Raw genomic sequence first — 20,219 nt, 5'->3', positions numbered from 1 at the left:
TAAAAAAGCAGCAAGTGATTATATATATTTGGGGGCGTAATACGAGTTTGGTCACTGTAGGCAGTTCATAGCGGCTAAATCTTACACTTTCCTAGCTGGTGAAAACGTATACATTATAAATGCCTAGCTCATATAACCATTGTCATATGTCATTTTATATCGATCTCTTTATATTTATCTCTTTGGTGTGCCTCTTTATGGCTCCCAAAAAACATCAAGCTGACTTCCAGATTTGCTGATCTGGCTCCAAATCACTAAATAATTGCAATCGTATGACTTGCTTTCAGATAAAATACAAAATAAAAATCTGTAGGTACTTATACAATTGTTTATATCTAGGCTGACCTGATTCTGTTGGGGAACAACTTAGGAGCTTTGGAAATGTATACAGCGCAACTCTAAAACAAAAGCAAAGTACAACAAGACAGAAAGGGCCAAATATTAACTATGTTCTAGATCGATGGCTTTATCCCTAATGCCCATGGATCCAGAATAGTTCAGGTTTCCAAGATCTCCGCATGTCAGCACAAGCAGGTTAATTAGTCACTCAAGCCTCCTTAACCCAGAGGCAAAACGTTAAGTTTCATAAGGAAATCCCGAAACCTTGAACTGTATGTTACCAATGAGGACAGGAGCTAGAAATCTGTTCTCTCCATGCATATCAGACCAGATACACGTCATTACCTTCAGGAAATTCTTCACCCTCTCTGGGTCGTAACAGTTGCTTTCTCTGCAAATTCTCTCCACCTCCTTGATTTGCCCAGTTTTGCAAGCGGCCTGGATGTATTTGAAATGGACATCAGGATCCTGGCTAAAGTTGACGATTGATCCAAGAAAGTAGAATAGCCCTGAAAATATAATCACATCGTTTCTCAGATGAAAGGATTTCATCTCATATATTACCACCACAGGTAATAGTAAAAGTGAACTATGCAAGCAGAACTCCTTCCATGCACAAATACATAAATGGCCTCGGTTACTACTAAATGTTAGAATCGTGCATTCGGATATGTACAAATTATAAATTTACCGAATGCTGGTAATTTCTGCAATTCGTACAGAGCCCCGAAAAGATGGCGATATGGTGATGTATTTGCCCTCAGTTCATGTCTTTGGTGATGTCCTCTCCCCCGTTTGGAGGATCGGGGAGATGACGGCACCACAAGAGCCGCCATATTGCCTCAGTTCATATGAGGGCAAAATGACAGTCCTCTCCCGTCAATTGGAGGATCAGAGAGATGACGTCACCGCAAGCGAAACCATAATTAGCCTCAGTCTGCGCATTTGGTGACGTCTTCTTCCTACTAGAAATTCTGAGAGGGCGTCACAACAGTGTCACCATTTTAGCAGATTTGCCGCCCGGGCTATGTCGGCAGAGATAAGGACGAAGAAAGAAGATTAAGGATTGAAGATTGATCATAAAGTAGAGGAGAGAGAGAAGACAAGGGAAAAGATGAAGAAGATGTGGAAGTGATCGTCAGAGAAGGTAGGGAAACGGATAGCGAGCGTGGGAGAGAGTGGCAGCAAATGCGCAAAAACAAATGGGCCAGAAACTTCACCTGAATCCCTTTTGGCCCATTTACACGTCTACTAAATGCAATTTTACCTACGCTACCACTAATCAAATACTCGCATTCACACAGTTGCCAGGCAAGAAAAAAAAAAAAGAAAAGCATACTTAGGTTGGCTAAATTACAAGTTTGGTACCAACATCATTTTTCACTTTTATAAAATAAAGTTAACAAAAAATAAAATTAAAATATATATTTTGGAGCAAACCAGGTTATGCATGATTTTTTACACCTAAAAAGTACAGATGATCTAAACAGAGCTGCTAATGAAATCTGGTGGTAAAAAAATATCAAGTAGAATACTGATTTTCACCAAAACCCGTTATTTCTCTGAGCAAGATTTAAAAGAAAAACATATATATATATAGTTTCCTTTCCATCACTAGTCAGGTGGTTAACTTACCTTCAAAGCTTTTGAAAGATTCAAAAAGTTCAATGAGGGACTGAGTGGAGAGCTGTTCGTGGTACTTGGAAGCGACCTGTACACATATCTGAAGGTTCTGCCTGATGTTTGCAGAAAGCATTGCTCGTAAGCATTCAAGAGAGTCCTCAACGGATAGCGAGCCAAAATAATTCACAAGCCACTGCAATACAATTGGGTTAATCATGAGTTAATGGACTATGGTGTCAGCTCCCAAATAAATATATGAAACAGAAAACATTTTTAAAATGTCTTTAGTTACAGGCGGAAATAAGCAGTCAGAAGGAATTATCTAGCCTTTAAATTGGCTAGGTTTGCAGATAATCTACTTAAATCTCCTACTACAACTCAAATCACATTTTGCCTTTAAAGCAGACCAATCCACATTTTAATAACACCATCTGCTGCACCAACCCACACTAACCCCAGAATAACCTGTGATTTAGTCTCACCTCTGGATTGAGAAGATGAGTGTGGACTACTGCCCGCTTGATATCATATAAATCAGTGAAGTGCTCCAGAGCTCTCTGAAGGAGGCCTGCTTTCTCGCAGAGCTGGGCGATGTGAGCGCGGTCATAATGAGTAAACATTTGGTTGCCCAAAATAGCATCTGCAACCTACACACAAAAAAAACATATGATCGAGTGTAAAACATGCAAATATTCAGAGAACATCAACTAAATAAAAAAACCACCAATAATGTGTGGTGTAAACATATGTTAACATATTTCCTTGATTGAATGATTAGAGACTGATGAAATCATTTCTTTTTAACATTGCATGGTAGGAGAGTTGTACAGTCCATAGAGAATCCTACCTGAGGAGCATGCATTAGGTTCATCTCAAGCAGACGAGTCTGCAGTGGGCCCTCTGTTGGACGATTGTTTTTCAAAGCATCCAGCAAGAAAGCAGTACACTGCTGGATAAGATTGTATTCCATAAACACATCCACAATCTGAAGAGAAAATAAAGAATATTTAGGAATTTTTTTTTTAATTCTGTACAATTCCTCTATGGTCATTTAGTACTATGGCTTACTTGGGTGATATCAGCAAGCGGCTCTTCATCCTGGACCAACATTTGAGCAAACTGCTGTCCTTGGTCAGGGTTAATTCTCATGACATTTCTCAGAAGGAAAATCCAGTCTGGAGTATAACCAACCTGCAGATAAAACAAAGCAAATTACGTAACAAATTCAACTTTGGAGACTATGAACTTGCTAGCATAATAAACCTAGTAAAATATTATTTATATATTTCAGGAGAACGTTGATATTTTGGATGTTTGGATCAATGCTTTCTAAGGGTTAGAGAAATCAAATTAAAGTCCGTGGCACAGCGTAAGATATATACACACACACATAACCTTCATAACTATTCCATATAATAAAATTTTTATATATATAAAAAGTTAAATTAAACATTCCATATTCTAGTAAAATTAGCTATTGTGGTCCATTCAGAGAAGTGTTTCCTAGAGACAGAATAGGTTGGTGTTTTACTTACAAACAAATGCATTTTCAACCACATTTTTATTTATTTTCTAATAGAAATAAGGAAAATAAAGGGCTCACAAGCACACAAAATGTTCCCCTTAGCATATCACGGAATTGAAAATGATGTGGGCGAATTTACCTTTTTAGCATACAGAACAATCTTCTGAACCTGTCCAGTCTCTGCAAAGCACTGAATAACCTTGTTTGGAACATTAGCCCTCAAATAGACACTCAGGGCTAAGGTAGGGTCCACAGATTTCACAAGATCTCCCAGTTCTTCTGAACACTCCAGCTATTTGTACACAGCACAACATTTGTTAGCATATAATTAAATACCAATGATTAATACATCATTAAAATACTAAGATATGGGTAAGCCCTGTGCATTTTCACTCTGCAACAACATTTCTAAAACAAAGACAAACATATCCAAAAATCTCTATTGGGCAGTTTGTCAACTAACCTCTATGTTAGCACAAAAAAACGTCTGATTTCAAAATGCTGAATCGACTGAATTAAAAATGAACTTGTTTGAAAGGTTGGATGTTTGTGACATCTGCATAAATGAGTGCACATTTCTACAAAGCATGCTACCGAGTCTCTAGAATGCTTTCAGTGATTCTGGGTTGATGTGTTAGATAGCAGGCCACCATGTGTACCAGGCCCAACCAAGTAGGGGGGCTCCAGCTGCCCTGCTCTCACATGAGAGAGCGGGGAGGCCCCCCCAAACTTGGCCACATGGAAGCACCCAGTGCTTGGGGGGTCAGAAGCACTAGCACCAGCCTTCCCCTCCTGAGCCAAGGGTAAGCGCGTGTCTGTAAATATTGTGCAGTATGTCAGTCTGTGTGTGTGAAAGTAAGGATGTGTAAGTATGTTACTGTGTGTATATTAGTATGATACTGTGTGTAGGTACGCTAGTGTGTAAGTATGTGTGTGTGTTAGTGTGTCTAATTATGTTACTGTGTGTGTACGAGGCGCTTTTGGGTCCCAACATTATGTCTCGCAGGGGTTAGCATTAATGTACATGAGCGCATGGTGTTAGCATGCGTGCGTGCCACTGTTATGTTTGTGAGTATATGACATTAGCCTGTGTCTAACTGTATGGTGTATGCATGAGTATGTATGTTTATATTTGGTGTTAGCATGTGTCAGCATATGTTGCTGGAGCGTCAGGGGTGAGCCTGGGGCTAGTGGCATATGGGAGAGGAAGAGGAGGAGCAGAAGAAAGAATGTGTGTATGTAAGTGTACAGTACCAGAGTGTGTGTGTGTTAAACTGAGTTTGCGTGTTAGCAAGTGTGTGTGTTGTAGGGGGGCTTGAAGAAATACCTCACCCAGATGCCACTCACCCCAGGTGTAATTATGGGAGGATCTTAAGGCGGAGTGATGGGTGGAACAATGAGGGGGGCAGTGTGATGGCATGACGGCCCAGGCGTTAAGCATGTACTGGGCCCCAAGATTTCTGATGGTGGATCTGGCTTGATGGCTACATTATGCTAGTTTACATCCATGCCCTACAAGAACTAAAGTTAATTCACTTTATCTGCAACAGTTAGTAATGATATACAGCAGTTGACTTAGTTACCTAATTAAGACTTGTTTAAAGACTAACCTTATCCTCTTTAAGCCATTTCTCCAGAAGCTGCTTGCGCCCTTGCTGAAGTACAGGCCTGCAGAGCTCCAATGATTCATACTTATTAAGCTGACCTTGATCCAAGAGAATGCCAAAATATTGGAGCAGAGGAGATGTTTGACCAGGCTGAGCAGGAACACTTTGGAAACGCCGTATAGTGTCAGGCGTACGTAGGATTCCCTTAAGAGGAAAAACAAAAAAGCATTAATTTATAAATATCGTAATTTTTAACAACACCTTAAAACATGCAAACCATAGATAAAAACTAAGAATCCATATAAATGTATCTAATTTAACAAAGCACCACTTGTTTAGGTTTTTTCTCACTCATATTTATTCTCAGCATTTTGATGGCAAAACTACAAAAAACTAATGTTTGTTTTACACCTTAATAATATGGAATGATTGGTAGTGTTTCTTCCACCAAACTGAATATACTAAAGAATTGCCTTTATGCTCTAAACATGGGATGTTGCTTTATACAAATAAGATGGTATAATAATAAAAAAATCCATACCTTTGGTGCATTTGCAGCCACTTTTGCAGCCTCTGAATAATTTCCCTGTGCAAAGAGAGCATTGAATTTGCGAGCAAAAAGTTCTTCCGCTCCAGCCAGGTTGTTTCGAACAGCCATTCGCAAAGCCAAGTCAGGGTTCTGTAGGACATTGGTGATGTACGGTATGATGTTCTCCTCTTCGACACATACTGAAAGAACCTGAAAGTAACAGTACAGAAATTCATTCAAACATAACTGAATGACTAGAATTCATTATGTACAAGGGATGCAAAAGAAAAAGGCAGATTTTAGATATATAGAAGCAGAAATCTCATGCAAAGGTACAAGCCTGTATATAAAAGCCTGGACTAGGTACCAGAGTAGATGCCAGTGGGTAGATTGCGCTTACCTGACCCTTTCTGTTTACACCAATAATTCCGGCAGTGGCCTCATGGGGGGCAGTAACAAATATGGTTTCTCCGCTGATCCTGTTCATGTAGATACAGGTGCCAGTTTCCAGATCGTAAAGATGAATGTACCCATACTTTGTTATCAGAAAAACCACATCATGCTTACTGCTTATCTGTAAGAGAGTTTTATATTAAGAAACATCATACAATACATGGCACAAAAACCATTTTACAATACTGGATGTTATCATGTATCTCATAACAGTATATGATATATATATATATACACATACATACACACACACACACACACACACACACATCCTTTCACAGTACAGAAAAATATTTTATTCTGGTCATACCTGCATGGCAACTGGAAAATCATTTTGGGCTTCTGGAGGAAAGAAGACATCTACAGCTTTCTTTGGGAATGGTTGGTTTCCTGTAGGTGGTGTCCCAACTTCAATGATGTGCAACTATGGAACATAACAAATACGTTTAAAAAGGCATAACACATGTTAGATTTCATGAAACACATCAGCAACCCTGTGGTGAAAGAATGTATATAGGGATCTGACCAGAAAATCCTGGTTAATCCAATAACAACCACTAAAATGTGCAGCACTGATAGAAACGCTCACACATACTATGCTACTCATTTGTACTGAAGCTAGAACAGAAACGAGTGCAACCACTTTGAGAATAAAACAATGTTCACTGTGACCATGTGAGGTCGGAAAATAAATCTCTGGTTACGTTAATATATCTAAGAAGCACCTGGCCCATTTTCTTCAATGATCTGTTATGTAAAGGGCACTTTACAAAGCAGGAAAAGGCAAACATACAAACACACTAAGACATTTTTAAATGAAACCTGAATTCTGATTGACTTCTTGAAGTCTTCAAATTAAGGTGACTGCCCAAAAGAGGCGCATATTTGAAACGTTTAGGTGAAGTGGGGACAATGAGAATCCAGTCCTAGTCTGGACTGACCTGTGATCCTGGAGGCATGACAGGTTGCCATAATACAAAAGTCTCACCTTGCCACCGGCTTGACCCCTTACAGCAAAGCAAAACAATGTTGATTCTTCAGCATTGCCTTCCATTTTGAACTGAGCAAAACTGGCCGCATGTCCCTCGATAGGCTGTGAAACTTTTCTGTCCACAGAGTAAAGCTGCATGGCTCCAACAACACGATTTTGCTGAATGATGAAACACAAATGGGTACATATAAGAAACCACTTATTGGAACAACAAAATCTAGCATTAAAATCATGCATTAATACTTGAATATTGTTTGGGGGTACTTTTAAGGTAGCACTCCAACAAAGTGAATAGTACTGGAGTAAGAAATGTAATAAGTGTTCTACTAGGAGCGAGCGTGAGTTTTGGTAACACGAGTCAATGAATGAGACAGAGTATTTAATTTTTTGCAAAGTACTAAAGCAAGCTTGTGTATACACATACAAATCTAGATTTATTGTAAAAGAAAAGTCTTCATGTAGAATTAGAGCTTAAAGGTTAGCACTTTTACCTATATATACTTGATATATTAAGAAGCAACCTTCATATGTATTAGTACCTGGGCAGATATTCCTGTCAGGAGCAGCCACTTTTGCTTCGCATCTGTTCGGTAATTAATAATCTGGCACCCAGCAAGGCTGGAATGACGGTCGAACACCTTAACTGGCTGAGATTCGCCCTCCATGCTCCAATGATAGACTGCATTGTCGGTAACCAGGGCAACAGTGTTCAAAGAGATCCATTTCCAAAAGGTGACATCATCTGTCATGGTGTGAGCCTTCATTTTACTTTTCATTTCAATGTTGAATATCTGAAGGGTTTTCCCAGCTGTAATAAATACAATTCACAAATAAAAAGCAGCACATCACGGGCAACAAAACCCCTTAAAAACACTGATATGGCATTTATGGAACTACACCAAAATGTCAACACTTTCAACGTGCATTAAAATGCAACCTTTTATGAATGCTTACAAAAAGGGGGGGGGTATTTTAATACAGAAAATGTAGGGGAAAATGCTCACCAATATGAAGGCAAAGAAGGGGAATCACAGACTTTATTTTTTTATTTTTGTTTTCCCTTGTGACCCCCCCCCAAATTAAATTGCTCTGCTAATTTAAGCTACGGAGGTCAAGTAAGCCATATGCACACTTCAGAATGAAGGTAGGTGTCGAAGAAATCCCTATCCATGTGCTATAAACATTGTATGTATGTGTCGAATTTAAATCTTTACGGGACAAAATAGTTTCTTTTTGTTGTTCGAATGCAGTCCACCAAACAGATCCTAAAATACTTCGTACTTCGGATTATAAAACTACAAAAATAAAACCTCACACCGATTTCATATTTTGTTGACGCGCGCACTAAACGTATTTTACACTCAATTTATAAATGTAATTTTTTTATAGGTAGGAAATCTACGAGGCAAAATGTAGCAGACTTACACTAAAGACACTTTAAGGCATACGATAGTAGCGTCCACTTTAATTTTTTTTCCCCACCCTTGAAACTTTATATTATATATATATATATATGTATATATATATATACACACATACATACATATATATATATATATATATATATCTATATATATATATAAGATTTTATTCACACAAACAAGCAACACACTGGAGGAGAGTGCACATTTCACACGTCTTCATAACTACTATGTTGAAGATTCACAACCTAAGCGTGCAACTCATTTTATAGCATTTGCTGGCTACATGCAGATAGAATTCTTTGCTCGTGTTTAAATATTTTATCTTATTCAGTCTCAGGGCACTACCTAGTCTACTCTGAGCAGAACGGACATGAGGGAAATCATGTGTTAGTAGGTTTTTACTTTCATTCTATATTATCTATCAAATTAAATATTTGCTAATGAGGTAAATATGGCATATCTAGCATACCTACTACCTACACATCTGGTACTTACGGGGTGATGGGGCATTCTCCACACTGACCGCTTCAAAGAAAGTAAAAACATTGCAGTCATTTAAATTAAGATGTGTTTTTTGCTCCGAAATGTTGCCTTGTTTTAATCATAATGTATTTATAAGAAGGATGCTTGCACAGGCAGAGTTGCAAATAATTTGTAAAAATGACATCTCTACGGCTTCTTAACCTTCCCCAGCCAAAAGGATACCACGCTGGAAGAGTTCAGCCCCCATAGAAAGATTGCTTAAGGGGACAGCAACACTACCCTATGTCCTCCTGGTTATTTGTGACTGCCCCTGGTGGGGACAGAACAGAAGTGAACTTGTATTTGGATAGTTCCCAGCTACTAAGAAATCAATGGTAAGTGTTATTAAGGACTATACTTTTAGTTTCTAATTTCCAGAATCTGTTAAGCATATGTGCAAAAAAAAAAAAAAAAAAATGTCCATTCTGATTCGTATGAACGGCAAGTTTTCGTGAAACTTGCATATTTCGTCAATTCATACAAATGCCCAAAAACTAGCCAAAACTCCCCACATAACGAACGAAAACGAAGCAAAAAGCTCAAGATTTTCATTTGAATTTCATGGGATCATTCCCTGCCACGCTCTCATTTACATTCTCTCACACTTCGAATGTCTCCCTACCTTCTCCACCAACCTCTTCCGCTTCCATGTCTCATAGCTCCTTGCTCTCTTTCTTTCTTTGATCGTATATGATCTACCGGTGAACTTCCGCAAAAATGGCAGGGCTTCCGGTGTAATCCTTTCCCCTGATTGGAGGATTGGGGCAGAGGGTGTGTCCGGAAGCTCCGCCATTTTGTCCAAAGATAACCTCCATTGAACTTCCGCAAAAATGTCAAAGCTTCCGGCGACATCCTCTTCCCGTTTGCAGGGTGCCACCGGTAGCGCTGCCATTTTTGCAGAAGATCACCGGGACGTCATGTCTGTGAAGATGCAAAGGAAGAAGAGTAGAAAATCCTAGAGAAGAAGGGAAGCGGCGAGACAGTGGTCATCAAAAGGAGGTAGGGAGACATTTAGAGGGCGTGAGAGAGAGTTAGAATGAACGCTTGTGTCAGACAAAAAAAATGTGTATCCGAAATATAAGAAGCCCCCAATTTTCCTCTGAAACGAATGGGCTGGAAACGGAATTCACTGTCCAAAAAACGTTCGGTTTGTTTTTGCACATATATTATATTATTATATATACACACACACACACAAACTGTAGTGCAAGCAGCATACACATAATTTGAAAGAGGTTTGCTAAGGCTGTATGATGAGTAAACCTTATGCTTGCTTCAGCTATTCATTTGTATTCATTCTAACAGACTCACAAAACCTTAACAGACACAGCCTGGTTAGAGTATCAAGATGTCAGAAAGAAAATCCATAAAAGGAACTTTAACACTAAGGATTTTTGTAGTGATAAAGGTATAACAAATATACACACACACACACACACATACATATATATATATATATATATATATACATATATATATATATAGGGTATGCTTACGAGCAAGGCTCTCTTTGCAAATCTAATTTTATCATACCCCTTGAACATATATTCAACTATATCCCAAAAACTTAGTTAAAACAGCTCTTACACACACACCTAAGATAAAAAAAATAGTAAAAATTAATTTTTGCTCCTATTAGATCTAGTATTACCATCCATATCATAATCACATTAAGTGGAAGAAGGTGGATGCTACCAAAAGTTATCTTTTTTCTATTTCGTCTGCAAAAAGGAAAGGAACCCTAATGCCTGCAAAGAGTATTACATTACGTTATCAAATTCTATACTTCCGGCTGGACGCTAACTAAAAGGAACAGGATCTAATGCCAGTGCTAATATTAGATAGCTACGTGTGGTATATTCCTTTGCCTTGGTTCTAATGAATGGTGTATAAATAATGCGCATACCTATGGTCATATCTCAAGGCAATACACAAAGCACGTAAGGGAAATATGTGAAGCACACTAAAAAGGAAATATTAGGAATCAGAAATCATACAAGCCACAATCCTGTTTATAAGAAGTCCAAGTGCTTAGAAATATATGCCAGTAAATCAGGCAGCCAGTGATTTTTTTTTTGTTTTTTTTTACAGGACAGTTTTTCTGGCACACTAAAGTGTGTCCTGGCGATACACGTGGGGCAAAGATACCCCATCTAATAACTGTGGTAGAATGGTGTGCTTACACAGGAAACTAACTTGGGGAGCAGAAGAGAACACAGAAGTACTTCAGTTTAATGGCATCACCTATATTGCATTATTACATGAGCTATTTACGTAAAAATATATAAAGTACCGGTATATAAACACTTAGAGCTTTTTATAAAACAGAACAATGACTCGTATAATCTAAGCTGAAATAACTCACCATCTGCATACACACAAGAAGCATTAAAAATGTGATAAACAAAAGAGGAATGAAACATTAAATACAACACATTTCAATGTCAGATCTACATTTGAAGATAAAACTGAAAAATAAAAATAAAAAAATCAATGTTTTCAGACTTATTAGTGTAAACACAAAAAGTAGGGTCCTGCAAAGATTCGTTTTTTTCTAATCGCACCGCTACGGGTAAAAAGTTCTCTCACGGGCCACCGCCTCACTCCATCGATCAGTCCCTCCGCGTACATACAGTAAACATACGGGAGACGGAGCGATAGACAAGGCCTCGTTCGGGTCCAGTACGCAGACTGTCCGAGTGTTGGGATCAGCGGCATTTCCCAGCGCTCAGACACAGGCAGTAAGCAAGGACTGCGAGCAGCAGACCAAGAGGGAGCCGTCTCTGGCTGCTCGATGCGCCTTTCGTGAAAGACGGGTAGGTAGTTATTATGCAACTGTCCGTGAAGCTGTAAACACTTTGGAAAATAATCAGCCAGGTTCAGAATGCAATAACTACAGAATAATAAAGAATCCCTATTCGTTAATGGCCGTATATATAATAAAAAAAATATATATCCGAATAAGGAAAACGATAAGAACAATTTAGTGTACTCTCTAGAGCCCATATTACTTAGCATATCGAATATAAAAAATTAAATCATGAGCATCCAGATGATTCACTTTACTCAACAGAAAGACTTACTGCATTTTATTACTGCTCTGTCCGATAAGACTCAGGATTTCGAATTCTACCGTTCAATTCATTAGACAACAGAAGATTTGTCAACTTGGAGTGTTAGTAACATAATAGCAACAAACAGTAATAGTGTATAAGTATGGCTAAAGGAAATGTCGGGATTTTATTGGTCCATGAACACAAATTATCAGAAAAAAAAGTAGAAGTGCATAATATACAACAGTAATATACAACAACAGTTAGAAATGAACATTACCTGAATGTGACGTAAATGGTAAATGTTGTTATGAAGTCATACTTACCCCATCTGTACCATCAAGAGTTAAAACACAGGCCAAAGAAAACCAGCATTTGAGTTACTTATTCATAAAAAACTCAATGGTCTTCAATTGCAAATTAAAATGGCTAAAGAATTCCTTACCTTTCAGAGCAATGACCTTGCTGGCTGGATTCATGATAGCATTATCTGCGGAAATGGGTCTTCGAATAGGGTTGCTGGGGTCATTCATATCAATGATTACCACCTGGGCCTGTTCTCCTACTTTCTCCCTGATGCAGATGAATTTGTCAGACTCCATGGTGAGGGTGCTGAAGCCGATGTTGGCTGGGTTAATTCCCAGATTCTGGAGCTGTGAATGGTTCAAAAAGAGAAAAGAAAAAGCTTACAATTGCACAACATGCATCCAACCTCATTTTAAATTACAGTACAGCCAATGAGCTCCATGAAGTAGTCGCACTTTGTTGGGAGTGTGGGAGATAGAACACTCTAGAACAGGGGCGTTCAACATGTGGCCGTGACTACTGCTGCTACAACCATTGGGGGATCCTGGGTACCCCCGAGATAGTCTGATGCATGCTCCAGGAGTAGGGATAAAAAGGTATGTCCCGACACCAAACTTGCCTCTATCTTCCTAATTTCCAGGAAGAGGTGAGATTGATCAGGGTCACGCAACATCGCATTGCCAGACCCTCGTGAAAGTAGCGTGCCAGCTGCAAAGACGGAGCTAGGCTTCGGAAGGTAAGTCACGCGTGTGTTTTTATGTATGTCTGGGTACTTTAGTGGAAGTGTGTGTATTTAAGTGTGTGAACATGTGCCTTTGGCTATGTTAGTACGTGCGTGTCTCTGGATATGCGGCCCACGCACACACATTTCTGGTGAAGCAGGCCACCGCAGAATGATAGCCATGTAATGAAAGAAGGTTCTGCAATTATGCAATTCATGTATATAACAGCATGTGGCCAGCTCATACGATTATTATGGTGCATGGTCTCAGCTGGGACTGAACAGTGGTCTGAACACTGTCCTCGCTTATATCTCATAACGGTTTTTCCCTTTGTACACGTATCATCTTTGCATCTGTGTTACCAGCTGGTTAATTGCATTCATCATGTATGAAAACTGTTAGTGTTTCTGCCGTTGTACGATAGAAGAAAGGGTGTGTCGGTGCAACGTTCTTTCCACCCCACGTACATTCTTTAAGCGTATGGATGAATGTAACAAATAGATTAACCCACAGTGCTATAACCCAAAACAACAATATGCTATATTTGGTGCATTGTCCAAATCTCGTTCCAAAAAAAATCCTATTCACAATGTGGATAAAGGGGAAAAGTTAATGTGCGGCACCAAGTACTGAGAAGGTAGTAATTGCTGTCAAACCACTCCTTAAAGAACGTACATTGTTACCTTTCACCACTCCCAGCCCTGCCTAACCTGCAATGCCTCCACGTAACCTCAGTTTCGAGTGTCACCCGCTACAGCAAATGCCAGAGACTGATAAAGAAGTGTACTCCACTTTATTACAACAGAGTTACACCGTGTTAGCCACAGAAAGAGAAAGTATATCTGGTAAAGACAGTACCTTTACCAGCTAACTGACGTACAACGCATTGCAAGCTTCCGAGACTATAATATAGGATATAATACGCCTGAAAAAGAGACCTAGATAGTCTTGAAAGCTTGTATCTATTATAGATCAGTTATAATCTTTACCATATTCGCTTTCACACTTTATTACTACCGACATCTTCAGTGGTTGAGCCCCAAGGCAAATGTACCAGCCGCATAATTAAGGACTTGCACAAGAAAGAACACTTAAAGGCATTTCCAGAGCCTTTTGTCTATCATACGCTAGATAAATATAACATCAAAACTGACCAACTGTGCATGAGTATATCAAAAAAAGGGGCGCATGAACATGAACACACAAAAATGTGTGTTTTGATTTACTCCACATGTTCATGCGCCCCTTTTTCTGATATACTGATTCTTTTAACACTTATGAGGAGTGTTGTACGGGAGCAGCAGAACGCGTAGGGTATATATATATATATATATATATATATATATATATATATATATATATATATATATATATATATATTTATCACATTTCTCACGTGAAGGTGTTTTTGTTTGTTATTTGCAACTGTGCATGAGATCTATGGCACAAAGGGTTGTTTTCCCGTAAAGAAGAGTTAAGTAAAGTCAAATGTAGGGTCTTACAAACCCCAGAGCAGTTAGCTAACACAATCTTGCTATCAGCACCCATCTTCTTTTGCCATCATATATTGCACTCTACAGATACAACCCTACTTTTGAAACTAAAATAACGTAGCTATTAAAATCAGGCTCTTAAACAGATTTGTTCAGAAGTAAACTAAACTGTAGCTAAAATCAAATAAGCATATGATTCTTACGCCATTTTTCAGTAGAAATAATGTGTTGACTCAAGAGGCGGTGGGACATTTGTGGTTGTGACTATCACAAGCTAAGGCTTAAGGACTACCCTGAACTACCTGCCATCAACAGTAACCACTTTACATGCATCCCGATACCATGTACCATGTGACCAGCTTTATTACTACTATTAATTTAACCAGAACCCCCACGTAATCCCCTATGTTGCTGGCGGTGGTTGTTTATAGGCTCAGGCTGTTTTAGTAAGGGGACAAAAGAGAACTCCAGAACTGGAACTGGTGATTAATGCAAATGTCTTGAATGAAAAATATGCAAAGGGTTCCTTATCTTACGTTCTTTGGGAGTTACAAGGCACATCATGAAATACGCCCATTCCCTTTTCCAAATTTGAAATGTTAAAAATTTCTGAAGCTTATGTCTCAGTTGGGATTGTTTAGCAGCACTCCAGCTCAAAATACCTCACAATTTTGTATTTATTTATTTTTTAGAGAAAACGGGAATAGTAAATGGCTGTTCGCGACGACTCGGTTTCCATTTTGTGCAAGTCCGGCTTACACATTACGCTAACCGAACAAATCTCTCAAGACAGATTTACCTTAAATAAACACGACCCTTGAAATAGTACCATCTGTTAAGTGCATGGCAGGCAGCTCTTATGACACGAACAGCAAGACTAATATCTCACTAGTTTCGTTACCATCATAAATCAGGGCATAAAGTTAATATAAACATTTGGAGTATAAAATCACCTGAAATTTCTTAGCACATTGCGCCAATGTCTTACAGGGATCCAAAGGCTGTTGGCACTATATTACTGCACATATGTTAGAGGCGGCATCAACTTAACACACATCAATGGTTATATTTATGTTTACTAGTGGTACACTATATGACCAAAAATTACGTGGACATGCCTCAATTATTGAGTTTAGGTGTTTTCAGCCACACCCATTACCAACAGGTGTATGAAATCTAGCATATAGACAAACATTGGCAGTAGAATGGCTCCTAGATAATAAAGTGGTATTGTCATAGGACACCAGCTTTGCCACAATGAAGTTTCCGCTCTGCTAGATCCGTAAGAGCTATTATTGTGGAAGCATCTAGCAGCAGCTCAGTCACAAAGTAAAAGATCACATACACTCATAGAGTAGGGCTACTGAGTGCTGAACCGCGTACTGGGTTCCAAACAGTCTTTGGTCAAGCGTCGGCACTGCTTATGAGGTCATCACTTGTATATCTTTATTTTTTCTCTTGAAGGAGTGTGTCATCACTATATGTTATTCCAGTGTTGGTTATTTTGTACAACAGCCCCAATAATCAGAGTCCCTTGCCCTGATAAAACAAAGTGACAGATAGGGAACCCCTGTGGTAAGAAAATTATTGAGCCTACGACTTTATATTCACTTGCAGAGGTGAAGTGTGGTATTTGATATTGCCACCCTTTTGTGTCCATTTGTATGTGTTTTAACATCTAAATGTATACTCTGCATTTCATTTTTTTTTTCCTTTAACATTGTTGTGTATTCAACTTTGTTGTTTGATGTCACTGTCTAATGCAGTTGTTTGTGTAATCCACTGCAATTGTATTTATCCGTTATGGTTTCATGTCAACTGCTTTTACACTGGCAATGTGGCTTTATATACCATGACCAGTCCCAATACAGGGCGCGTGTCCTTTTACATCATGGCTGGCGGTACAGTTCTTTGAGAGACCCTACTTGACTACGAGGAAGCCAGCAGGGACCGGCAGTGACCCGTCTACCTAGTTCTACCTCTACTCACAATACCTAAGGCCATAGCAGAGTATGGATAGATTCTCTGGAAACTTCATTTGTTCAGTGTTTTTGGCAGTGTCAGCACTGACACCGCCAGACAAAGTTCAGGCGCTCGCCAAAACCTAATTGTAACCGGTGATCACAAGTGCCAAGATTATTGGAGCCATTACAGTTCATCCCTTAACACAGAGCCAGCTAGTGACAGGCCTCCACAAGGCTGTGACACGACAACGTGATCTTTCTTGTACTAACATGGAAATACCCTTGATGGTGTAAAAAATCCTTAGGATCTACTATTGCAACACAATGTTATTTGGGACACCTAAGGACAAACTAGTTGGCCCTGTGGCCATTAAGGGGATAACACAAGTGCCAAAGCATAGGAGATGAGAATTTTTCCATGGTATATAACTTTAAATTACTCAAGACTTTTTAATTGTTCATTTCTGAAAACCAGCCTCAAATGCTTTGGTGTCTACTCAAAAACATTATCTAACCGATCATTTACCATCTCCGGTAAGTATGCAGTTTCATCTTGGCAGCTGTTTATAATATTTGCTGCCAAGCTCAAAATACCACGGCTGAGGTTTACAACTTCTCTTACGGTTCAATGAAAGTGTGTTACGATGTTAACAAGGGTAAAGAGAAAACCCCCCAAAAACCTCAAGTTGGTGAATATCAAAGCCGATAATGGTCTTTGTTTCACAGGTGTAATAGACATTTTAGATTTCAGTGAATATATGCAAGCTCCACAACGATCCTTAAAACACAATGCCAAATATAAACCGATGTTCAACTTAAAGAACTTCCAGGCACGTGACAACTTGCTGACACTCAATCTACAACAATTTTCCTGAAAGAAGTAAGCAGGTTGAAATATGGGGACCGGTCTTTGTGAGGAAGGACGAAGAACTGCTGAGCAGGCTGCAATCTTTAACAAAAATACCCAACAACAGGATATGAACCATTGTTCGACGGATTTCCCTGCATTTTATTTTTCTTTTGAAAACACAAAACTTCGTGTAACCATGCCTAGGATCTAGTCTGGAAGCAATCAATGTCAGCCTTAACAAGAAAGGACATTGCTTAGCAGATTCATGCATTACTAAGGAGAAATGTGGCCAGATGACAGTGTTCCATTTAAGATGAATAGTCCATAATGGAAACTATTAAATAGAACAAAAGAGCAGCTATTGTTCCAATGCAAAATGCATTTTTTTGTATTTCTATTTATGAGCTCAAAAAAGCTATAGAGAAAATTGTCATCCTTTATAGCTTTTAGCATGACCTACGGTAAAAAACTACCAATAACCTGGTGCTTTTTGTTTGGCAATTAGTGAAACCCTTTTGGAAAACCAGGTACAAACAGATCCTTGGCATAGGTGTTAGAATCATATCAAACCAAATTTCTGGCTTGTACTTATTTCCCTGCAGTAGTCATCATTGCTGGTAGAACATCTGGATTGGAACACGTTGAATTCATGACTAGCAGATCAGTCAAGGAAGTAAACAACACGTTGTTCTTTAAAACAAAAAGTAAACTGCACCTCTAGTGTATGGAAAGTACCTCCAAAACTCCAAGAAAAAAAGAAAAAAAAATATTTCTTTGTATAGGTGTGGGTTAGCACACCATCTCTGTTTTTACTTTCTGATTATTGTTTGGGTCTGATGTGTGTCACATATCCACATTTCTATACTCCCTCCTTCCTAAAGCACAAACCAGAAAAATAAGTACAGGCATACTCGCCACATTAATGTACACAATGGGGTGCTGAGCATGTATGTAAAAGGAAAATGTACTTAAAGTGAAGCACTAATTACTTCACTCGTCAATGCAAGTACTGCACTGCAGTCGTCAGGCTATTTCCACCACCAACACAGCACGCTCAAAAGACACACCAAAGACGAACGGACGTGCTGACGTCATGCTGATATGCATCAGTTCTCACGAAGCGAGTATGCCTTGGCAGGGGAATGGTTGAGCTTACTCGTGAGTGTCCTTAAAGCGGGGGCTGTATAGGTAGAAGTGTGCCCAGGGCCGGCCGAAGACTTAACGCCGCCTGGGGCGAAGTTTAAAACGCCGCCTGGGGCGAAGCAAAGTGCCGCCCCTTCTAAAGTGCCGCCTGGGGCAATTGCCCCAGTCGGCTCCATTGTAGGGCCGGCCCTGAGTGTGCCATAGAATGTAGTTTCGCTGGAAGCCAGGAGGTTGGAATATAGAACATGTACAACAGTTTTTCTACTCATCCCAAGATTTCAAACAGGAACTGTGCAGCACTTTCACGTTTTTCTTTGTAAGCATTTACGTGGCTGCAGTTCTGCTTGGTTTGCTAAATTAGCAAACTAGGTGGCGACTGGACGTGATCGCAGGATTTCCTTAAAGATTACAGAACTGTAATTTCATGGGAGGACATGAACCTGCTCAGGTGGAACAATCAAAGGAGATTTGCAAGCAATTAGAGAAGGCCCCTCCCCAATGAAACTATACAATAGGCAAACTGGCCGGCCCTTTTTAAGAGAGGAACCTGGGGCTGGCTTTCATGTTGCACAATGAAGCTCTCGAGCAAACTCGCACTTTAGTGAATAAACGCCATATTTATGTTTACGAAAGTCGCAGGGAGCCTTCTAACAATGCATATGAAACTCTTGTGGAAGTACTGTCATATGCACTGTATGACGTTGGAGGCCAAAAGAAAGGGAGAAAATGCTCTCCTGCATTGATATAAGCAAACCCCCCCACCCCCAAGGCATTTGTAGAGTGGAGTGGGGCACGGCTGGAGAGTCCCTTCAACGCAATGGTGCCACATAACCAAAGTACATTGACTTAAACATAGCTATTGAAGAGTGCTGCAACGTAACCGTTTAACGGTACATGGAGGAAGCGTGGCATATACAAAACCTCTGTTACATATACAGTATACGCACACACCAATTGTTCGAACGTGGCTAAGTAAACAGGCGGGGGGAAAAAGGCTAATAGTACTCGAGCAACACACATAGCTCGTTTTTCCAGTAAAACGCAGTTCATAGAACCAGTAGCCTCCTTCTTACAGAAACCAACAGTAGACAAAATTATTTTAAGGATGATAACCAATAAACATTTAAATATAGTTTCAAACATGTTTATGATGTCAGAGGGGAAAAATAGATTTTTAATTAGTCTTTTTCATTTTTAACCATGTGTTGAACAGCAGTTGAAGAACAGGCCAGATACATCAAAGTCCAAAACTCCCCCCAAAAAATGTTAAACGGGAATAAGCGTGCCAACAGAAGGACGGGTCGATAACGAGCAACGCAGTCATGGCGACATAGCCCACATTAATCTCATCCTATGTCAAGGTCAACAAAGAAACATCTCAAAGTGTCAAAGAAAACCGCAGATAAATTAAAGCAGGAGCCAGTCCCTATCCACCCCCCATCATGTTTTTATTTTCCTGGTCTCTGTCTAGCCTTTCCCTACACTAACATACATTTACATACTCCAACACCATACAGTAACAGACACAAGCTAACATCTCATGCTCACTAACATTACAGTAACACGCACACACACTAACATTCTACACCCATGTAGACACGCTAAACCCATACACTAATATACACACTAACTCTATACGTTGACATACACACATGGTAATGCAATGCTGTAAAAC

At 39.4% G+C, this 20,219-nt stretch overlaps 1 protein-coding gene across 1 annotated transcript in view; it reads right to left on the bottom strand.

The window, feature by feature from the left end:
* Nucleotides 1-20,219, bottom strand: part of CLTC (clathrin heavy chain) — a 46,178-nt gene that overhangs the window by 18,663 nt on the left and 7,296 nt on the right. Inside the window, exons 2-14 of the mRNA XM_053454647.1 lie at nucleotides 12,512-12,719; nucleotides 7,607-7,875; nucleotides 7,065-7,226; nucleotides 6,387-6,500; nucleotides 6,024-6,197; nucleotides 5,636-5,833; nucleotides 5,098-5,298; nucleotides 3,627-3,779; nucleotides 3,031-3,153; nucleotides 2,810-2,947; nucleotides 2,445-2,609; nucleotides 1,975-2,155; nucleotides 685-848 (exon numbers count right to left, since the gene is read on the bottom strand). Coding sequence (XP_053310622.1) covers nucleotides 685-848; nucleotides 1,975-2,155; nucleotides 2,445-2,609; nucleotides 2,810-2,947; nucleotides 3,031-3,153; nucleotides 3,627-3,779; nucleotides 5,098-5,298; nucleotides 5,636-5,833; nucleotides 6,024-6,197; nucleotides 6,387-6,500; nucleotides 7,065-7,226; nucleotides 7,607-7,875; nucleotides 12,512-12,719 — 2,250 coding nt within the window. The remainder of the gene's footprint in view (nucleotides 1-684; nucleotides 849-1,974; nucleotides 2,156-2,444; nucleotides 2,610-2,809; nucleotides 2,948-3,030; nucleotides 3,154-3,626; nucleotides 3,780-5,097; nucleotides 5,299-5,635; nucleotides 5,834-6,023; nucleotides 6,198-6,386; nucleotides 6,501-7,064; nucleotides 7,227-7,606; nucleotides 7,876-12,511; nucleotides 12,720-20,219) is intronic.

The sequence above is a fragment of the Spea bombifrons genome, chromosome 2 (assembly GCF_027358695.1).
Source record: "Spea bombifrons isolate aSpeBom1 chromosome 2, aSpeBom1.2.pri, whole genome shotgun sequence".
Classification (NCBI taxonomy): Eukaryota; Metazoa; Chordata; class Amphibia; order Anura; family Pelobatidae; genus Spea; species Spea bombifrons.
The sequence above is the reverse complement of the archived record's forward strand: the minus strand, read 5'-3'. Positions and strand labels throughout refer to the sequence as shown.